The sequence below is a fragment of the Piliocolobus tephrosceles genome, chromosome 2 (genome assembly GCF_002776525.5).
Source record: "Piliocolobus tephrosceles isolate RC106 chromosome 2, ASM277652v3, whole genome shotgun sequence".
Taxonomy (NCBI): domain Eukaryota; kingdom Metazoa; phylum Chordata; class Mammalia; order Primates; family Cercopithecidae; genus Piliocolobus; species Piliocolobus tephrosceles.
Window position 1 is genome coordinate 179,484,106 of NC_045435.1, and position 22,159 is coordinate 179,506,264.

General features: G+C 38.7%; 1 protein-coding gene across 6 annotated transcripts in view; it reads right to left on the reverse strand.

Annotated features, from left to right (window-relative positions):
• The window catches only part of CLASP2 (cytoplasmic linker associated protein 2), a 233,029-nt gene that overhangs the window by 7,842 nt on the left and 203,028 nt on the right, over positions 1-22,159 (reverse strand). For all 6 annotated transcript variants that reach the window (XM_023214684.2, XM_023214682.2, XM_023214679.2 and 3 more), the window contains 3 exons: positions 14,218-14,411; positions 13,273-13,401; positions 8,728-8,934 (listed from right to left, as the gene is read on the reverse strand). In XM_023214684.2, the coding sequence (XP_023070452.1) occupies positions 8,728-8,934; positions 13,273-13,401; positions 14,218-14,411 (530 nt within the window). The remainder of the gene's footprint in view (positions 1-8,727; positions 8,935-13,272; positions 13,402-14,217; positions 14,412-22,159) is intronic.

Consider the following 22,159-nt stretch of genomic DNA (forward strand, 5'->3'; position numbering starts at 1 on the left):
CAGCTCACTGCAACCTCCACCTCTAGGGTTCAAGCAATTCTCCTGCCTCCGTCTGCCACATAGCTGCGACTACAGGCACCCGCCACCATACCTGGCTACTTTTTCTATTTTTGGTAGAGATGGGGTTGCATCACATTGGCCAGGCTGCTTTTGAATTCCTGAACTCAAGTGATTCACCCACTTTGGACTCCCAAAGTGCTGGGCTTACAGGCGTAAGCCACTGTGCGCGGCTTTATGTTAACTTTTTGAGGAACTGCCAAACTGCGTTCCACAGCAGCTGTACCACCAATTTATATTTATGCAAGCAACGTATAAGGGTTCCAATTTTTGTACATCCTCATCAAAACCTGTTATTTTTGTTCTTTTGATCACAACCATCCCAGTGGGTATGAAGTGGTATCTTATTGTGGTTTTGATGTGCATTTCCCGAATCACTAATGACACCAAGCATCTTTTCATGTACTTGCTGGCCATTTGTACATCTTCTTTGAAGAAATACTTATTCAAGTCCTTTGCCCATTTAAAAGTTATTCATCTGTTTGCTGTTGAGTTATAAGAGTTCTTTGTATATATTTTGGATAGTAGACTGTTATCAGATATATAATTTGCAAAAATTTTCTCCCATTCTATAGGTTGTCTTTTCAGGTTTTTGATTAGGTCCTGAGATGAACAGAAGTTATTAATTTTGATGAAGTTCAATTAACCTATTTTTTATTTATCATTGATGCTTTCGGTGTCATATTTAATAATCCACTGCCATAGAGGATGACCTTAAATCTAAGGTCACAGAGATTTATCACCATGTTTTCTTCTATGAGTTTTATAGTTTTAGTTGCTATATTTGGATCACTGATTTGTTTGAGTAAATTTTGTTTATGGTACGTGGTCACTGAAGTCTCTTTGTTACCTCAGCGGTCAGTCAATGACCTGACAGAGATTTCCTTAAATGCCTGGAGTCAAAACAAAACAAGACACACTCTCCCAGTCTTTGCAGATTGACTCTGGGCTGGATAATCATTCAGTGAGCTAGGCTGCTTACAATTCTGTGTTAGCCCAACTCCTACTTGCATGGAGCCCAAAGAACATCCAGAGGTCCAAGCCTAGGGTCCTCTAAGACAGTGGTCCCCAACCATTTTGGCACGAGGGACTGGTTTCGTGGAAGGCAATTTTTCCATGGATGGGGCAGGGTGATGGGGGGATGGTTTCGGGATGAAACTGTTCCACCTCAGATAATCAGGCTTTAGATTCTCATAAGAAGCATGGAACCTAGATCCCTCATACGTGCAGTTCACAATAGGCTTCGTGCTTCTGTAAGAATCTAATGTTACTGCTGATCTGACAGGAGGCGAAGCTCAGGTGGTAATGCTCGCTTGCCCACTGCTCACCTCCTGCTGTGTGGCCCAGTTCCTAACAGGCCACGGATCAGTACCAGTCCATGGCCTGGGGGTTAGGGACCCCTGCTCTAAGGTCTTTTGTGAGCATACTTTTGGTGGATTCCTCAGTATATGTGGTAGCCCAGCAAAACCCTTATTTCACCAATTATCTTCTTCCTCAGCTTCCTCTTTCCCAGGCTTTTGTTTGCTGCTTGTCTTGTCTGCTCTCCCTTGCCTCAGGTGGCTATGGGTAGTATGTTTTTTAAATCTTTTCAATAGATGCCACTTAGGAAGCCACTTAAGCCTGATGGGAGGTGAAACAAAAGCTAATCTCTGTGCCAGCCTCTCAGGGAATGCCAGAGATAAAAACAACAACAACAACAAAAACATAACCACAATTTTTTGAGAGCAAGGTCCATGTCCCTCCTGGCACCAGCAATCTACACCACAAATATGGGTCACCATCACCAAGGCTACTGAGCATGGCGGATGGTAGGCAGTTAAGTAAGTTTCTTACTGAAAGTAAAAAAGTATTTTCAGTACATAAAAAAGAATGAAGTTGAAACCCTACCTCACACCATATACAAAAATTAACTCAAGGAGTGATGCACAGAAAATGGCAGACAGAGTAGGAAGCTCCAATAATTGACCCCTCTACTTAAGCAACCACTGAGCTGGCCAAAATGAACAGAATCATTCTGCAATAATATATGAGGTGATTTTCAGCAGCTGCTAAAATCATTAGGTGAAAAGATGATGGGGCAAGGTATATAATGGAGGGATTAGACTAATAACATCTGAACCTATTGATCAATCTTAACATCACTAAAGGTGGGACAACTAGACATTATGTGTTGTTCAATGAGATGCCACCTAAAAAAGTTTTCTTGTTTGGTTTGGTGGCTCATGCCTGTAATCCCAACACTTTGGGAGGTGGAGGCAGGAGGAATGCTTAAGCCCAGCAGTTGGAGACCAGCCTAAGCAACATAATAAGAAACTGTCTACAAAAAATTAAAAACATTATTCAGGCAACTCACCACCTAAAACAAACAGGAAATTAAGCCAGAAATTAATCTTTAAAACATTATACTATGTTCTGGAAGTATTAAGCCAGAAAGTAATTTTAAAAATGTTATCCTAGGTTCTGAAAGTGTAAACTTCATGAAGTATTTAATATGACATGATACTTAGAATTTGCTTTGAAATAGGCTGGGTGCAGTGCCTCACGCCTGTAATCCCAGCACTTCGGGAGGCTGAGGCGGGTGGAACATGAGGCCAGGAGTTCAAGACCAGCCTGGCCAAGATGGTGAAACCTTGTCTCTACTAAAAACTACAAAAATTAGCCAGGCACGGTGGCAGACACCTGTCGTCCCAGCCAGATACTTGGGAGGCTGAGGCAGGAGAATCACTTGAACCCGGGAAGCAGAGGTTTCAGTGAGCTGAGATTGTGCCACTGCACTCCAGCCTGGGCGACAGAGTGAGACTCTGTCTCAAAAAAAAAAAAAAAATTTGCTTTGAAATAAAATTTGACTGTAGCGTTATTCTAAAGTACTGAAAGTAAGCCTCTTTCTTTCATTAAGTACTCTCTTGGTTACTGTAAGTTTTTGGTTAGATCCTAGAGTTCCAAAAAAGTTGATTCTACTCATAGAGGGATCAATTCTTGGAGCCTCCTACCCTGTCTGCCATTTTCTGTGCATCACTCCTTGAGTTAATTTCTGTATATGGTGTGAGGTAGGCGTTCATCTTCATTGTTTTTCATGTGGAAACCCAGTTGTCCTAGCATTACATTTATTAAAAATACCCTTCTTCCCCACAAAACACTATGATAATCAATTGCCTATAAATGTGCGGGTTATTTTTGGATTCTATTCCATTGATCTATAAGTCTACCTTTATGACGCTATCATGTTGTCTTTACTATCATAGCTTTGTAATACGTTTTAAAATTGGGAGTGTGAGTACGCCAATTTTGTTCTTCTTCTTTTTTTTTTGAGATGGAGTTTCACTCTTGTTGCCCAGGCAGGAGTGCTATGGAGCAATCTCAGCTCACTGCAACCTCCGCTTCCCAGGTTCAAGTGATTCTCCTGCCTCAGCCTCCTGAGTAGCTGGGATTACAGGGGTGCACCACCACGACTGGCTGATTTTTTTGTATTTTTAGTAGAGATGGGGTTTCACCATGGCCAGGCTGGTCTTGAACTCCTGACCTCAGGTGATCCGCCTGCCTCAGCCTCCCAGAGTGCTGGGATTACAGGTATGAGCCACCACGTCCGGCCAAGTTGATTAGATTCTTGAGACTCTTTAAATCTTTAACAGTTGATAACCTCCTCTTTCTCTTTCTTCGTGCCATTTCTTTACTACAGGAATTTGGCCGTTTTCCTCATAGAATTTCCTACATTCTGAATTTGACTGAATATACCCTTAAGGTACAATTTAACACACTTCCCTATTCTCTGAACTTCCTTTAAACTGACAGTTAAACTGAAGACTTGATTAGATTTAGGTTCAATTGCTTCAGAAAAGAAAACTTTTTATTTTTATTTTTTGGAGACAGGGTCTTGCTGTCACTTAGGCTGAATGAAGTGCAGTGGTATGATCACAGCTCACTGCAGTCTCCACCTCCTGAGCTCGTTATCCTTCCACTTCAGCCCCCCAAGTAGCTGGGACTACAGGCACATGCCATCATGCCTGGCTAATTTTTAAAATTTTTTTGTAGTGATAGTTTCTTATTATGTTGCTTAGGCTGGTCTCCAACTCCTGGGATTAAGCAATCCTCCTGCCTTAGCCTCCCAAAGTGTTGGGTTTACAGGCGTGAGCCATCAAGCCAGGCAAGAAAACTTTTCGTCTAGTTGTCCCACCTTCAGTGATGTTAAGATTGATCAGTAGGTTCAGATGTTGTTAGTCTAACTCCTCCATTATATACCCTGCCCCATCATCTTACCTAATGATGTTGGTGGCTACTGAAAATCACTTCATATATCCATCCTTTCAATGAGGCCAAATATATATATGTGTGTGTGTGTGTGTGTGTGTGTGCGTGTATATATGTGTGTGTGTGCATATATATATATAAATATGTATATATAAAATATATACATATTTTTTGGAGACAGGCTCTTGCTTAGTCACCCAGGCTGGAATGCAGTGGCATGATCACAGCACACTGCAGCCTCAAATTCCCAGGCTCAGGTGATTCTTCCACCTCAGCCTGCTGAATAGTTGGGACTACAGGCATGCCACCATGAACCACCAAGCCAGGCAAGAAAATCTGGCTAATTAAAATCTTTTTGTAGAGACAAGGCATCACTATGTTGCCCAGGTTGGTCTCGAACTTCTGGGCTCAAGTGATCCTCCTACCTTGGCTTCCCAAACTGCTAGGATTACAGGTGTGAGCTACCACACACTACCAAAAAAAAAAAAAAAAAAAAAAAAAATACACACACACACGCACACACACACCCCTCCACCTCCCGGTTTTAAGCCATTCTCCCGCCCCAGCCTCCCGAGTAGCTGGAACTACAGGCGCCCGCCACCAGCCCGGCTAACTTTTGTATTTTTAGTAGAGATGGGGTTTCACCATGTTGGCCAGGCTGGTCTTGACCTTCTGACCTCAAGTGACCTGCCCTCCTTGGCCTCCCAAAGTGCTGGGATTACAGGCATGAGCCACCACACCTGGTCAAAAATAATTTTATAAGTCAATAATTTTTTCTAAATTTACTAACTGGAATCCTTCTAAAAGTACTTCATCTCATCAAATATTTGGTTGTCCTGAAAATAGGATAGGTAGTCTATGTGCTTTGATTCTTTCTCTTTATTAACCAATTTTGGGAATAACCCAATGATCTTGAAAGTTGGCCAGTTTTTAAAGTATCAATATAAACTCATGAATTTCACTTTAAAATTTGATGTATTTTAATTCATTGTAGCATTACTCTTTTTGACCCTCAAATATGAACAGTTTTCTTGCTTTCAGACAAGAATTCCCAGGCTCATTTTATACGTTACCTGCTCCAAACCTGGACTGTCAGTTTCCCAAAGACATCTGACTCTTTTGAGTGGAAAATGGTATATCTAAAGATCACAATCTGGGTGGTAGGGATACTCAGTATTTCTGAGTTGATACTGACTCAGAGGCTAGTAGGAAACATTTTTTGAGATACGAAATTAAACAATATTTTCATTTTGACATATCCAATTCAAAGTTAAGATTTTAAGATTTACTTCATTTTATGGCATCATTATTTGCTTTGCCCTAATCTATCTTATCTATCGATATGTGTATCAATGTTATTACTATTCAAAAATAACCATACCAGCATCTTTCCTATGAATATATTGAATGCAGTTCAAGATTTCTTTGCAGTTTCTTTCATCTTTAGGGTATATTCCACTAAAGACTGGTAGTAAAATATTATTTATTGAGCTGGCTGCTATGCTTTGAATAGATGTATTGTCTAATTCCCCCTTTACAAGCTTTAAAAAATCTGATTCATGCTTTTTATTAGTTTCTATAGTTTTCTTACTTTTTTTTTTACCTTGTTTTCTTAAATTTGGGTTTAATTTTCATTTGTTTTGTGTCCATGTGTCTAGTGTACCTTCACTGTAGGTATACCTCACGCCACTATTTTTTTCCTCTTTTTTGAAGAATAGGCAATATCTTTGGGCTTGACCTCCACAACCCTTTTCCGTTGCTCATGTGTAAGCGAAAGACATTTTTCTGTATTCTATATTTTAAAATGAATTTTCTGTGTGGGGGAGTGGGTTGCGCCATGAAAGCTTTTCTAGCTTTACTGCTGCAGGATTCTTTCTTCTTGTTACCCTTTTTTAAAAAAATATGGCCTTTGGGTAGCCACCTGTCACAATATTGCTACAATGCTCAGTTTATTTTATTTTAGATTCAGGGGGTACATGTGTAGGTTTATTATGTAAGTATACTGACTGTGATGCTGAGGGTTTGGGCTTCTACTGATCCCTACCCAAACAGTGAACACAATATCCAATGGGTAGTTTTTCAACCCTACCCTTTTCTCCCAACCCCTTTTGGAGTTTCCAGTTGTCTATTGTTCCTATTTTTCATGTCCATGTGTACCCAATATGTTTAGCTGTCACTTATAAGCAAGAATATGTGGTATTTTGTTTTCTGTTTCTGTGTTAATTCACTTAGGATAATAGCCTCCAGATGCATCCATGTTGCTGCAAAGGACATGGTTTTGTTCTTTTTTATGGTTGTGTAGATGCTCAGTTTAGACTCTAGTCAATGAATTTTTTGCTAAATAAGCTCTTTCCAGAAGGGAGCTTTTGCAAGGTATTTCTAAGAGCCCTGAGGATCCATGCCACCCCAGCATGATTTGGGCTTCCTGCAGTACCTTTGCCTTTACCTCCAAATTTTTATCAGTTACATATACTTAGCCTTTCACTCTGAATGGAGACACCTCTTTTAGGGGTGAGAACTTGGGTGATTCTCTGGCCCCAGGGTCTTAAAAGTAACTTCTGACTTTCCTTCACACTTTTCCATACCACTGATATTTGCAGGGGACTTGGCTGCTAGTGGTGGTTTGGCCCTATCTGCTCATATTTTGGGGTTCATTGGGATACCTTTTCCTAATTTTGTTGAAGATGTTTTTCATGTTTTTTTTTTTTTTTTTGCAATTCTAGTTGCTCAGTGAGATAATTTTCTGGTGAGAAAATCTGAAGGCATTCAAAAAGTATATTGCCATTGCCTTCTTGCCTTTCATTGCTCTGGTCCTAATACCTACACATCTTAATTTTAATAGTCTACAGCAAAGAGTTAAAATGCTAATATTTATGTTCATTAGCGTTCTTTTGCTTTTCTGATAGGTAAGATGCCTTTTCCCAATAATCATGTATGCAATAAAATCCTGCACCAATCTATCATCAGAGGAAATAAGAAATTTATAAGAACTTAAAGCCATAATGGCTCTTTGCTAGTATCCTAATACTCTTTAAGTTATTTATCCAGCAAACATGGACTCAGTACCCATTATATATATGACATATACATATTATAAATAATCTTTTTTTTTTTTTTTTTGAGACAGAGTCTTGCTCTGTTGCTCAGGCTGGAGTGCAGTGGCACAATCTTGGCTCACTGCAACCTCCACCTCTCGGGTTTAAGCGATTCTCCTGCCTCAGTCTCCCGAGTAGCTGGGATTACAGGCATGTGCCAACACACCTGGCCAGTTTTGTATATTTAGTAGAGACAGGGTTTCTCCATGTTGGTCAGGCTGCTCTTGAACTCCGGACCTCAGGTGATCCACCCACCTTGGCCTCCCAAAGTGCTGGGATTACAGGTGTGAGCCACTGTGCCCAGCCTATACTCTGTTCTTAGTATTAAGGCGTAGACAAAGAGATTTGGATCTTATGTTAGGACCTCCCAATTTAGTAATATTAAGCTTAGAATAGAATTTAAAATACAATACTATAGATGTATAATGATTAGTTCTCTTTAGGAGGGTTCTTAATATACATACTATGTAATATTAGCCATTAAAATCACATTGCAAAATATTATTTATTGGATGGAAAGAGTTCACAATGTATGGCTAAGTTAAAGCATGTTATAAAACACGTCTCATTTTTGTTAAAATGTTTCTATGATTGGGTTTATATAGCTAAAGAGAAACACATTACATCAATGACTGTAAATTAGTACAACCACTTTGCAGTGAAATCTGGTAACACCTAGAAATTCTGTTTCTAGATGTACATATATAAGTGCATGAAGATATTACAAGGAAATTCATTATAATATTTGTCAATAAAAAGGAAATAATCCAAATATTTATCAACAGATGAACAGATTAACCATTTGTGGCATATACATAAATGGCATATTATTCATTCATAAAAAGGAGTGAAATTCTAATACAAGCTACAGCATGGATGAACCCTGAAAACATTATGCTAAGTAAAATAAGCCAGACTTAAAAGGACAAATATTGTATTATTACACTTATAAGGAATCTAGCAGAAAATAGAATAGAGGTTACCAGGTGCTGGGGGGGGAATGGAGGGAGGAAGGAATGGGGTTATTGCTTAATGGGTACAGAGTTTCAGTTTGGGATGATGAAAAATTTCTGTATGTGGACAGTAGTGATGGTTGCATAACATTGTGCCCCTAAATTGTACACTTAAAAATGGCTAATTTTATGTTATGTAAATTTTACCACACCCACATCTATCACCCCCTGGCTAGTTATGAAAAGTCTTTGTCCTGAATATTGCAGACAAACAGGAGGAAGGCTTGATCATGCCAGTAATGATGCCTGGAAAGCACCTAAAATAACTGAACCCCAAATGTATCATGACTCATTCCTCTCAAAGCTTTGTTGCTTACCTGTATCAGACCTGGCATAATCTCTGGCAAAAGGAGGTTAAGGGTTTCCTTGGACACTCTTTCTATCACTTTTGTTTGCATTTTGATTGCAGCCAGATTAATTGGGTAGTCTGCAGTTTGGATGATAGGACAAAGCACTTTGATGCACTGCTCTGGACTAATTGAAGTGGCTAACACTGATGCTGCTTCCTCGGCAGATCTCACCACCTAAAAAAAAAATAGGAAAGTAAGCCAGAAAGTAATTTTTAAAATATTATACCATGTCCTGGAAGTATAAACTTCATGAAGTATTTAATATAATATTTGGAATTTGCTTTGAAAATGCTACAGTAAACAAACATGAAAAGTGAGGGTGCAGATGACAGATACAAAGGACTGGCAAAATATCAGTAACAGCTGAAGCTAGATGATGGATAAATGGGCTTTATTACACTATCTTCCCTTCTTGTGTTCTTTTTTGCTGTTGGCTAAAGTAGTTTTTTTTTTTTTCTTCTTGAGACACGGTCTTGCTCTGTCACCCAGGCAGGAGTGCAGTGGCTTGATCATCAATCACTGTAGCCTCAAACTCCCAGGCTCAAGTGAGACTCCCACCTCAGTCTTCTGAGTAGTTGGAACTGCAGGCATGCACCACCATGCCCGGTTAATTTTTTTATTTTTAGTAGAGAGGAGGTCTTGCTATGTTGCCCAGGGTGATGTTAAACTCCAGAGCTCCAGCAATCCTCCTGCCTCGGCCTCCCAAAGTGCTGGGATTACAAGTGTGAGTCGCCGCGCGCGGCCTTAAAGTAGTTTTTAAATCAAATTGTGGTCTAGTTGTGTTAGGGTGAGGATGCTCTATTTACTTAAGACTACAATGTGACTGGAGTCCCCTGCATAAGCTACGCTGAAGCCCTAATCATTATTAGTACTCTCATCTCTAGGAGTGCTTGAGCCCTTTGTATCACATAAATAAAATAAAAATCATATGATTAATGTGTTGTCAAAAGTTAATATACTATTCCTCCTTGTTTTCATAATGATTTTCTTTCTTTCAACACTGGTTTTGTGATGATGACAAGAAATGGCCGTCTATCTTCTTATTAGAGTCTGTAATCTCTAAAGATAGTAGTCTTAAGATCACGTAAAAATAACTGCTTTTGATGCTACTTTGGCAGTGTCTCACTTATGATCTCAATAGGTGAAAAATGCTTAGAAAGGTACAGTGGGAAATACACTTAAAAAAAAAAAAAAAAAAAAAAGGCCAGGCGCGGTGGCTCACACCTATAATCCCAGCACTTTGGGAGGCCGAGACAGGCAGATCACGAGGTCAGGAGATCGAGACCATCCTGGCTAACATGGTGAAACCCCATCTCCACTAAAAATACAAAAAATTCGCCGGGTGTGGTGGCACACACCTGTAGTCCCAGCTACTTGGGAGGCTGAGGCAGGAGAATCGCTTGAACCCGGGGAGGTGGAGATTGCAGTGAGCCAAGATCATGCCACTGCACTCCAGCCAGTGCGACAGAGCGAGACTCCGTCTAAACACAAACAAACAAAAGCAAAAACAAAAACAGAAAATACACTGGACGTTAGAAGACCCAGGGCCAATTTCAGCTGTAATACCTTAAGAGTGTCAATTTTTTATTTTGTAGGGATGCTACAGGCCTTATTTGGGTCAAAAGGTAAATAACTACAAATACTAGACATCGTTTTTAAACTTTCAGTGAAATGCCATAGGTGTACCACTACTACACTGATGGAATAAAACAAAATCAGAAACAGAAAACAAAACTGGGCTGGGCAAGGTGACTCAAGTCTGTAATCCCAGCACTCTGGGAGGCCAAGCCTGGCTAACACAGCGAAATCCCATTTCTACACAAAAATTAGCTGGGCATGTTGGTGCACACCTGTAATCCCAGTTATTTGGGAGGCTGAGGCAGGAGAACCGGTTGAACCCAGGCAGGAGAACCTGCCTCTCCTGAGGCAGGAGAACCAGTTGCAGTGGGCTGAGATCGTGCCACTGCACTCCAGCCTGGGTGACATAGCGAGACTCGGTCTCAAAACAAAGAAAACCCAAAACCCCTGCAAAAATCTAGATATATTTAAAAGTTATGATTCACTCTTCTAGAAGAGTCACAGTCAAATCTTTTAAAAAAGTAATTACCCCAAGGGTTTCAATTTCTCTGCATCCTCACCAACATATTGTCTGTATTTCTTTTGGGTGTTAAGTGATCTCTCACTGTGGCTTTGGTTACATTTTCCTAATGACTAATGATGTTGACCATCTTTTCATGTGCTTATTGCCATTTGTGTATCTTTGGAGAAATGTTTATTCAGATCCTTTGTCCATGTAAAAAATTGGGCCATCTTTTCATTGTTGTGTTGTAAGAATATATATTATGGATATTAGTACCTTATCAGATACATGTCTGCAAAATTTTTCTCCCATCCTATGAGTTATCTTTTCACTTTCAGGATAATGTCCTTTGAAGGACAGAAAATATTTTCTTCGATTTTTAAATTTATTTTATTTTTATTTTTGAGACAAGTCTTGCTCTGTCACCTAGACTGGAATGCAGTGGCATGATCTCAGCTTACTGCAGCCTCCGCCTCCCAGGTTCAAGCAATTCTCCTGCCTCAGCCTTCCAAATAGATGGGATTACACGTATCCACCATGACACCTGGCTAATTTTTGTATTTTTAGTGGAGATGGGGTTTTGTCATGTTGGCCAGGCTGGTCTTGAACTCCTGACCTCAAGTGATCCACCTGCCTCGGCCTCCCAAAGTGTTGGAATTACAGGCGTAAGCCATCATGCCCGGCCAAATTTGTTTTAAAAGTGTTACCTCTAGCTGACCACTAAGCTAATAAAGCACAAAAGTATTTAATTTTGAAGAAGTCCAAATTATCTTTTTTGTTGTTGCTGGTTGCTTTTGCTTTTAGCTATATTATGAAATCGCTGACTAATCCAAAGTAACAAAGATTTATACCTCTGCTTTCTTTGAAGAGGTCTATAGCTTTAGCTCTTGCATTTGGCTCTGATTCATTTTATCTTGTTTCTATTTTAACCTTCCTTTTTTGATCTGTCTTTTGCCTCTGTCTTGGTTCTACCAGAGATACCTAATGCTATTTCTCAGTTGCTTTCTCTTAGATATATAGTCCTTACAGAACTAAAAGTAGAACTACCATTTGATCCAGCAATTCCACTACTGGGTATCTACCTAGAAAAAAATAAGTCATGATATGAAAAAGGTACTTGCACACAGGTGTTTACAGCAGCACAATTTGCAATTGCAAAAATATGGAAATAGCCCAAATGCCCATCAATCAATGAATGGATAAAGAAATTTTGTATGTGTATACACACACACACACACATTCATGTGTATATATGCACACACACACCATGGAATACTACTCAGCCATAGAAATGAATGAAATAATGGCATTCGCAGCAACCTGGATGGAATTGGTGACCTTTATTCTAAGTGAAGTAACTCAGGAATGGAAAACCAAACATCATATGTTCTCATTCATAAATGGGAGCTAGGTTACAAGGGTGCAAAGGTATAAAATGATACAATGGACTCTGGGGACTTGGGGGAAAGAGTGGGAGCGGGATGAGGGATAAAAGACTACACACTGGGTACAGTGTACACTGCACAGGTGATGGATGCACCAAAATCTCAGAAATCACCACTAAATAACTTATTCATATAACCAAACACCACCTATTCCTCAAAAATCTATTGAAATAAAAAAAATGTAGTCCCTATTTGAACTTTTTTTTCTAATTCTTTCTGAGATTATAATACAAATCCTCATAGTTATCTAATCAATGTCACTGGTGAAGAAGGGGAGAGAGATATCATGACTACCAAGTACTATGAAACAGGTTCACGGAACTCTTCCATGAAAGCTGTCCTCACTACTTTGGTGAATAAACTTGTAGCAGATATATAGCTCCTCTAGGCAATTTATCACTTAAAAATAACAACGACCTGCTTGGGCAACATGGTGAAACTTCATCTCTACAAAAAACACCAAATATTAGCCAGGTGTGCTGGTGCATGCCTGCAGTCCCAGCTACTCAGGAAGTTGAGGTGGGAGGATCGCTGGAACCAGGAGGCTGAGGCTACAGTGAGCTGTGATCACACCACTGCACTCCAGCCTGGGGGACAGAGTGAGACCCTGACTCAACAAACGAACAACCAACACCCCCAAAACCATGATTTCTTATCTTCATTAGTTATTTTAAAAAATCAAATTCTTACTGCTAAATGAAAAGTGAAAACAAGATTACTAAACTCTAAGTAGAAAACTTAAAGTGAAGGAGAAAACGAAATTAAATACATTATTTCCTAGAGCTGGCCTATTTTAGGTGAAAGGCCATGATATCACTGTTTAATTCATTTAATAGAAAAAAATATGCTTGCTTCTTGATCAGGTATTACCCTGAATGTCAAGGCAAATGTTCAAGAAAATCATTAATAAGGCTACATTTTACACAATGTTTACATGTTTCATGAAATAAAATAATGAAATAATAATTTAACCTCCAAGTAACTTACCTCCTTATGAGGATCTTTATGTGCTTCCAATGTTTTCATGACAGTCAATTCTGCATAGTTTTTAAATCTTGCTGGTTGATGCCTTAGGATTTCTCTTAAAACCTTTAATGCCAAAGCCCTGATTGTAGGCTAAGAAGAAACATTTAAATGTTTTTAATATTTTGGGTTGTAGATAATCTTTAACATTTTCAATTTTTATAACTTAAGGGTCTTAATAATGGGGGAGGAGTTGCAGACAACTGCATAAAGTATGCGTTATACTACATAATTAAGTTTTCTTATCTCTAGTTGAAAATTTATATTACACTTACTGTATTTGCAAGAAATCAACAACTACATTCAGACTATAAAAAGGAGTTTTGGAGCTGGGCACGGTGGCTCATGCCAGTAATCCCAGCTCTTTGGAAGGCTGAGGCAGGTGGATCACTTAAGGTCAGGAGTTTGAGACCAGCCTGGCCAACATGGTGAAACCCCATCTCTACCAAAAATACAAAATTAGCCAGGGGTGGTGGCATGTGCCTATAATCCCAGCTACTCAGGAGGCTGAGGCAGGAGAATTGCTGGAGCCTGCGAGGCGGAGGTTGCAGTGAGCTGAGATCACACCACTGCATTCTAGCCTGGGCTTGAGAATGAGATTACTTCTCAATAAATAAATAAATAAATAAATAGTTGCTCCTGAACAACTAATCTAAATATGTAAAACAAGTAACATGTACTTTTCTATGAGAATTCAGCCTTCAACCTTTCATTTTTCCTGTTAATTGTTCAAAATTGTTGAGCTACTTGGTTTAGAAGAAAAAGTACTTCATAGTGAAAAGTTCATGCAGAAAGAAGCAGCAGAAGAGACTCATGCTTCCAATTTCTAAATCCGTGTAGCACTGGATTAACAGGCAATCTAAAAGAGACAGAAAGGACACGCTACTGTTTACACATTTTGCCATTTACCTCTTTATCTCCAAGAGTTTCAAGCAATAAAAGCAATATTGTTTTGAAGTGTTCATCCCAAACACTAAAAGATTCTTCCTGTGTCAGTTTCATAAGCTCATAGAGGGCGATTTTTCTTTCTTCTACACGCTCATTATGGTTAGACAGCTCCTTCAACAACTCTGCAACTAGGTCAGAATGGTCTAGGGAAAGATCTGTCAAAAGGACACGATATTACTTCTGTAACTTTATAGGGTGATTCTCACAAGTATCGGGATAACAACTTTATATGATGAAACACAGATATAAACATTATGTTTGCGGTAAAAAAGACAAAGAAAAAAAGACTTAAGTAATTTTCTTTTCAATTTTATCATTCCCAAAACACTGGTGCTATTGTAAAACTTTGTGTAATAAAAATACACAAAAGTGAGACCAGTATAATGGACCCTTATACACCCATCACCCAGATTTAACAGTTTTTAAGATTTTACCATTCTTACATCATCTTTGTCCTCCCTTCCCTTTTATCTGAAGTATTTCTAGCAAATCCCATATATGTCATTTCCTCTTTATATACCTCAGTATGTACTTCTATGGTTTCATGCCAGGAGGCTTAAATGGTTTTTAGTGATGATAAAACCAACCACTGGATTTAGGTGGTGACAATCTAATCCCACTATTGTAAACTTCTCCATAAATCACCCCCTTTTTTTCTGAGTCAGGGTTTCACTTTGTTGCCAAGGCTGGAGTATAGTGGCGTGATCATGGCTTATTGCAGTCTCCACCTCCCGGGCTCAATTGATCCTCCCAACTTAGCCTCTTGAGTAGGTGGAACTACAGGTGTGTACCTACACACCCAGCTAATTTTTGTGTTTTTTGTAGAGAAGGGGTCTCACCATGTTGTCCAGGCCAGTCTGGAATTCCTGGGCTCAAGTGATCTACTGGCCTCCCAAAGTGTTGGGATTATAGGCATGAGCCACCATGTGCAGACTATCAATGGTTTTGGTCACTGACTGTTGTTGAATCACTTATTTTAAAACAAGTTAAAAATGGTGATTATCTAATCATACCACTCCTTCCATGGGGTAGAATTCTTCTGTAGAGAATAACTTTATCAACTAGACCTATTCTGATTACCCTGAAATACAATTTGATAGAAAAGGCAGAATAGATTCTTAATATAGTTCTCTTAAAATTTTAGCATTGAGTTAGGCCCAGCGGTTACCAAGGAGTTTTTATTTGTTTTTGCCTTCTTTTTAAAAGCACAATTACAAACTCATGGATTTTATAACCATGAAAAGTCACTGTTTATTTTTAAGCAAGTTATCAGAAAGTGCTTTAAATCATTTTTGTACGAATAAGAATTAAATCTAAGAATTCACATTTGAACGTCACAAAATACCAGACTTCCTCTTAAAATTTTTTGATGATCAAATACATGATTAATTCAGCCCTTGAGGGATTTCAGCAGGTAGTGCCCTGGGCTTGTGCCATAGACTAATTTCCTTCCCATCTCTCTGGAATGAAACAACCATAGAGCACGCTGCAGACCAATATATCACTATTGCTGGTTTTAACAAGAACTACTGCAGCAGGATGAATGTATCTCTATAAATCCCACAAAAAATCACTTCCGGAAAGTTGTAAGTTAACAGATTTTGGAAGATGTTAAAGGATCATTCTAAGAGTGTCCTTTATTTCAGCTGGATGAATGGTATTCACAAGAAAATGCTTTTCACAGGTAGTCAGTTCTCTTTTCCATGAAAGTAAGCTTTGTAATTACTCTAGCAGATAATTAGAAATGACCTGATATATAATGATCTAGACAGATGACTGGCAGAAAAATAATTTCTTCCAGAGAAAGCACCTAGATTGCTATAAAACTGAATTATCTGTATCATACTAATGAGATAATCCAAAGGTGCTGAATTTTTCCTCTTCTGACAGAGAGCAGCACCACGGTCAAGTGAAAAGAACACAGGCCTTGTAGTCTCATTAAATCTCTGCCTCTTATACTCTGTGATTGGAGCAGTTTCCTAATTACTGCTGAGGTGCAGTTTTAGTATCAGTAAAATGGGAAATCAGCATCTGCCTCCTAGGGTCATGGTGAGCACTTAGAATACAGTAAGCTCATTAATATTAATTCTCCTGTGTCCTTCTGACAAATATTGAAACAATTACAATTCTGATAATATTTTTGTGGCAGTGCTCAAGAAGTACGAAATAAGTCATTCAGCTTGGCAAATTTTTATATGAATCTTTCCTGAATAACTGCACTATCCTCACTAGAGGTAGTATTCTAGCACATTATAGTTCCTAGTAAGCTTAACAAAGGTTATCAGTGGCTTTTTCTGGACTCGTTAATTTTGATAAATGTGTGTGCCTGATTGTAATGTGGGCAGAAACACTGGGTGAGAGACATATCAGATATTCAAATAATTTCCTTTTATAGAAATTCTAACTTGAACAAAATTATTCTTTGCCAAATTTTAGATTTTAAAAATAAAAAGAGGAGGAGAAACTGCATGGGGGAGGAGAATAAAAGAAAAATCAGAACAGAAATAGAGAACAATTTAAAAAAGAATAATGTTAACAATGGTCATAATAAAATAATGTCAAACAGGGTCTTCTTCATCTCAACATTAAAAATGAAAATAGACAATAAATGAAAACAACTGCCATACAAAGCATGGGACTATTACTGCTGTAGTTTTTTTTTTTTCTTTTCTTTGTACTACTGTAGTTTAGCTGAGGGCTTATCCATCTTCAAAGAATGTTTACTCAACATAAAATGGCTGCCTATGTTTCAGAAGTAAATCACACATTAGACTATGATGAAATAGTGTTCTCAAGTTCAAAAACACTATACCCAATTTAGATTTCCAAAAAGTCTTCCTTTAACAAATATAAAATATACGAGCTTTAGTTAATGAGAAGATAATTAGGGAATAAGGGAGTGATCCTGACAAACTGTCATAATTTTGGCTTGATGATATTTTTGATATGTTGTCTCTCTCTCTCTTTTTTTTTCTTTTTTTCTGAGACACAGTCTTGCTCTGTCACACAGGCTGGAGTGCAGTGGCGTGATCTCGGCTCACAGCAACCTCCATCTCCAAGGTTCAAGCCATTCTCGTGCCTCAGCCTCCCAAGTAGCTGGAATTACAGGCATGCGCCACCACACCCGGCTAATTTTTGTTAGAAATGGGGTTTCACCATATTGGCCAGGCTAGTCTCGAACTCCTCACCTCGAGTGATTCACCTGCCTCGGCCTCCCAAAGTGTTGGGATTACAGGCTTAAGGCACCGCAGCTGGCCAATATATTGTCTCTTGACATGAGAAGATGGTAAAAGTAATCAAAGAAATGCAAAGGATAATTTTTAAAAAGTTACCAAAATTATAAATGACCAGGCATTAGGACAGATCCCAAACAAACTATAAAAAGGGTATCCAGTGATGAATGTATCAGCTTTAAGCCCAGACAGGTAGGAAGGGTGTCCACATAGAGTGGTAATCAGGTGTAAGCTGTTGGAGCCAAAGTGAAGTAAGAAGGGTATTCATGGTTTTGAGTGAGCATGGAATGGCAAAGCCTAGCAGGATGAGGAGTCGATCTGTGCAAGTAAGGAGGTAGTAGCAGAGACAGCAGAAAAATTGGTAGCAGAAAAAATGGTTGCGTATAAAGGGCTGATCAAATCAGTAAATATATTAAAGACAACGTAAGCTAGGTTTCTCACTGTCAGAAAAGTGGGTTATGAATCTGGAAATTAGAATTTCCTTGGTGCGAGAATGGAATTGGAACTACTGGTGTAAAAACATGGTTTTTGATAGATATGGAAACAGAAATGTAAATCTCTAAACACACACACATTCCCTAGCTCTGCCCACTGAGAGGCCTAGGGAGCAGTGACATCCCACTAACAGTGAGTACATCTAGAGTCCAGATCTTAGCCTCTAAAAACCATCTTTCCTTAATAGGAACGATGGATCCTTGGAGAAATGATTGATTCCAGGACTGAAGCAGGGATAGTACAACAGTACCAGAATGCAAGGATAGGGACATGTCAAAAGAACAACAAAAGCCGGCTTGAATGGAATCCTGTTGGTCAAATCAAGGGCAATTTGAGCTTCAAAATAAATAAATAATGATTGTTATAATGGGAAACGATGAGTCTATACTGTTACAAATATGTATGTCAATTTTCCCAAATAAATTTTCTAGAATAGAAAATAAAAAATTTCCTAAATAAATGAATTCAAGTTTAACAAAGAACAGAATATGTAACCTGTTTAAAAATATTAGTGTCTCCTGATAAAACACGTATTAATTACAAAGAGAAAAAGTAACTTCACAGTAAGGAAGTCTGGCAAGCCCCACCATCATCAAGAGATCAAAGTTAACATCACCAGTGACGGAGCACAGTGAAACCATGTGTTACTAGAAAGGGTGCAATGAAAAGAATGCACCATCGCTTCTGCAATACTGATGCCGAGAATGTATAACCTGATTCTAATCATAAGAAAACATCAGACAAAACTACATTCAGAGACATGCTACAAAATAACTTCAAAAGTGTCATGGTCATGAGAGCTAAGGAAAGACTGAACACTGGAGGAGAACACTGATGGAGACGTGATGATTAAACGCAATGTGTGATTCTGAAATGGATCCTTTAGCTGTAAGATATTATTGAGAGATTCTGGGAAGATGGTAGATTAGAAAGCACCAGGACTCCGTCACCCAGACAACAGGATCTGTCTGATGTAACTATTTTGGAACTCTAGTCTACTGAAGGCTTAGAACTTCTAGGGAAAGTTTTGGATGGTAAAGTGTGGCTAATTTCTATCAATTTCGGCTCTCAGTACAGTAGCAACTACCCATCCCCCACCACCAGCCCCAGCCCCTTGGCAGGCAGCTGTGCACTTGTTGCTGGAGCAGCTTGCACAGAGCTTGTGGGAATCAGGGCACGAAAAAAGAACCTTATTCTGTAATACTGAGGATCTGTGTACTGTTGACTGCTGCTTTTTTTTTTTTTTCTTCTAAAGACCCTTTCCAAGTCCTAGTCACTGCTGCTTCTAATAACAGAGGTACAAAGAGGCAGGCAGCCATTATTGTTGCACCTTTCCTCACTATTGCAAGCCCTTCCCCCTCTAGCCAAAGTAACTTCCAGGAGCGTAAAGGTCCTACCCCTCCTATTACATTTTTCTCTTTTTCCTTGTTGGGAGCCAGACATTACAGACCAGGATATTCAAAAACAACTGCATATACATGGAGAGTTAGAAAGTGACAATGGATGCCCAGAGAAAGACACAGGCTCAGAAAGGATCTGAGAAGACTTTAAGTTTATACCTCAGGCCGAGGCTGATCTTCTTGGCATAGAGAAAGCCTGCAACAATCAAAACCAGAAACAACAAGCAAAAATAACAAAAGCCAACAATCTCTGGGGTATTGAAAGCATCTGATTTGCAATATAACCACATTATTAGATTCAAATATTCAGTTTTCGACAAAAAAATCACAAGGCATACGAAGAACCAGGATAGTACAGCATACTCAAAGGAAAACTAAACAGAAACTGCCCTTGAAAAAGATCTGATGGCAGATATACTAGACAAAGACTTTAAAATACCTGTCTTGGCCGGGTGCGGTGGCTCAAGCCTGTAATCCCAGCACTTCGGGAGGCCGAGACGGGCGGATCACGAGGTCAGGAGATCGAGACCATCCTGGCTAACACGGTGAAACCCCGTCTCTACTAAAAAATACAAAAAACTAGCCAGGCAAGGTGGCGGGCACCTGTAGTCCCAGCTACTTGGGAGGCTGAGGCAGGAGAATGGCGTGAACCCGGGAGGTGGAGCTTGCAGTGAGCTGAGATCCGGCCACTGCACCACAGCCTGGGCAACAGAGCGAGACTCCGTCTCAAAAAAAAAAAAAAAAAAAAAAAAAACCTGTCTTAAAGATGCTCTAAGAAGTTAAGATGTGTATAAATTCATGAAAATAATGTATGAACAGAATGGAAATATCAGTAAAGAGACAGGAAACCTAAAAAGAAACCAAAAAGAAATTCTGGAATTAGGAAGTATGGTAACTGAAATAAAAAATTCACTAGTGTAATTACTTAATAAGCATATTTGAGCAGGCAAAAGAATTAGTGAGCAGAGCCTAAGGGATATGTGAGACATCATCAAGTGAACAAATCTACTCATTGTGGGAGTATCAGAAGAGAATAGAGAGAAAAAAAATTTGAAAAAATAATGGCTGAAAACCTCCAAAATTTGATCAAAGACATGACCATAAACATATAAGAAGCTCAATGAATTCCATGTAAAATGAACTCAAAGAGAGCCCCATCAAGACACATGATTATCAAATTTTCAAAAGGCAAAGACAGAATCTTGCAAGCAGCAACAGATAAGTGACCAGTGACACAAAAAGGACCCTCAGTAAGATTATCAGCAGATTTCTCATTAGAAACATTGGAGGTTAGAAGGTAGTAGGCTGATATATTCAAAGTACTAAAAGAAAAAAACTGTTAACCAAGAATCCTATATCTGTCAAAACTGTCCTTCAAAAGCGAGGGAGAAATTAAAAGTACACTAGACAGTAACTTGAAACCATATGAAGAAACACATATCTCAATAAAGGTAAATATATACATGGGCAATTATAAAAACTACTATTATTGTAATAACAGAATGTAATGCCACTTTTTGTTTTCTACATAATCTAATAGACTAATATAGTAAAAGACAGTTTATATTTCTGGAGACAATTGTACAAAGACGTAATTTTATAATGCCAACAACTGAAAAGGGTGGGGCCAGAGCTGGAAAAGCACAGAGTTTTTGTATGTTATTGAAATTAAACTGGCATACATTTAAAGTAGCATTATAAATTTAGGATATTAAATGTAACCTCCATGGAAACAACCAAGAAAACAGCTATAAAATATACACTAAAGGAAATAAGAAATTTAAACATTTCACTACAAAACAACTAAACACAAAAGTAGTAATGTAACAAGTGACAAGCTATAAGGCGTACAGAAAACAAATAGCAACATGACAGAAGTAAGTCCTTTCTTATCAGTAATTACTTTAAATGTAAATGAATTAAATCACCCAGTCAAAAGAGATTAGCAGAATGGATAAAAAAAGGATAGAAAGATATTCTATCCTTTTGCAAATAGTAATTACTATTACTATTTACATGGTGTATCAACAGTAATAGTAATAGGTATATCAATAAGTAAGAGTCAGAGAGCAGGGGTGGCTATACTAATGCCAGACAAAATAGGCTGGGTGTGGTGTTACATGCCTGTAATACCAGCACTTTGTGAGGCCAAGGGAGGCAGATCACTTAAGCCCAGGAGTTTAAGACCAGAACAGGCAACACAGCGAAACCCCATCTCTACTAAAAATACAAACAATTAGCCAGGCGTGGTGGCATGTGCCTGTAATCCCAGCTACTAGGGAGGCTGAGGTGGGAGAATCATCTGAGCCCAGGAAGTTGAGGCTGCAGTAAGCCATGAGATTGAGCCATTGCATTCCAGCCTGGGCAGTGAAAGTGAGACCCTGTCTTAGGAAAAAAAAAAATCAGACAAAATAGACCTTAAGTGGAAAAAAAGGTTACAAGAGATAAAGAATAAGGACATTATATATTAAAAAGATTCAATTATGCATCAAGAATAAGTAACAACTATAAACATGTATGTAGCTAATGACAGATCATCAAAATATATGAAGCAAAAACTGACAGAACTGAAGGGAAAAATAATTTTACAATAATAGGGGGACTCTCACTGTCAATAATGGATAGAACAAAGAGAAATAAGAAAACAGAGGACTTAATACAATAAAACTACATCCAACAGACATATATGGTGCACACAGAACATTTTTCAATATAGGTTATATGTTGGGGCACAAAGTAAGTTTCAGCAGATTTTAAACTATGCATATAATACAC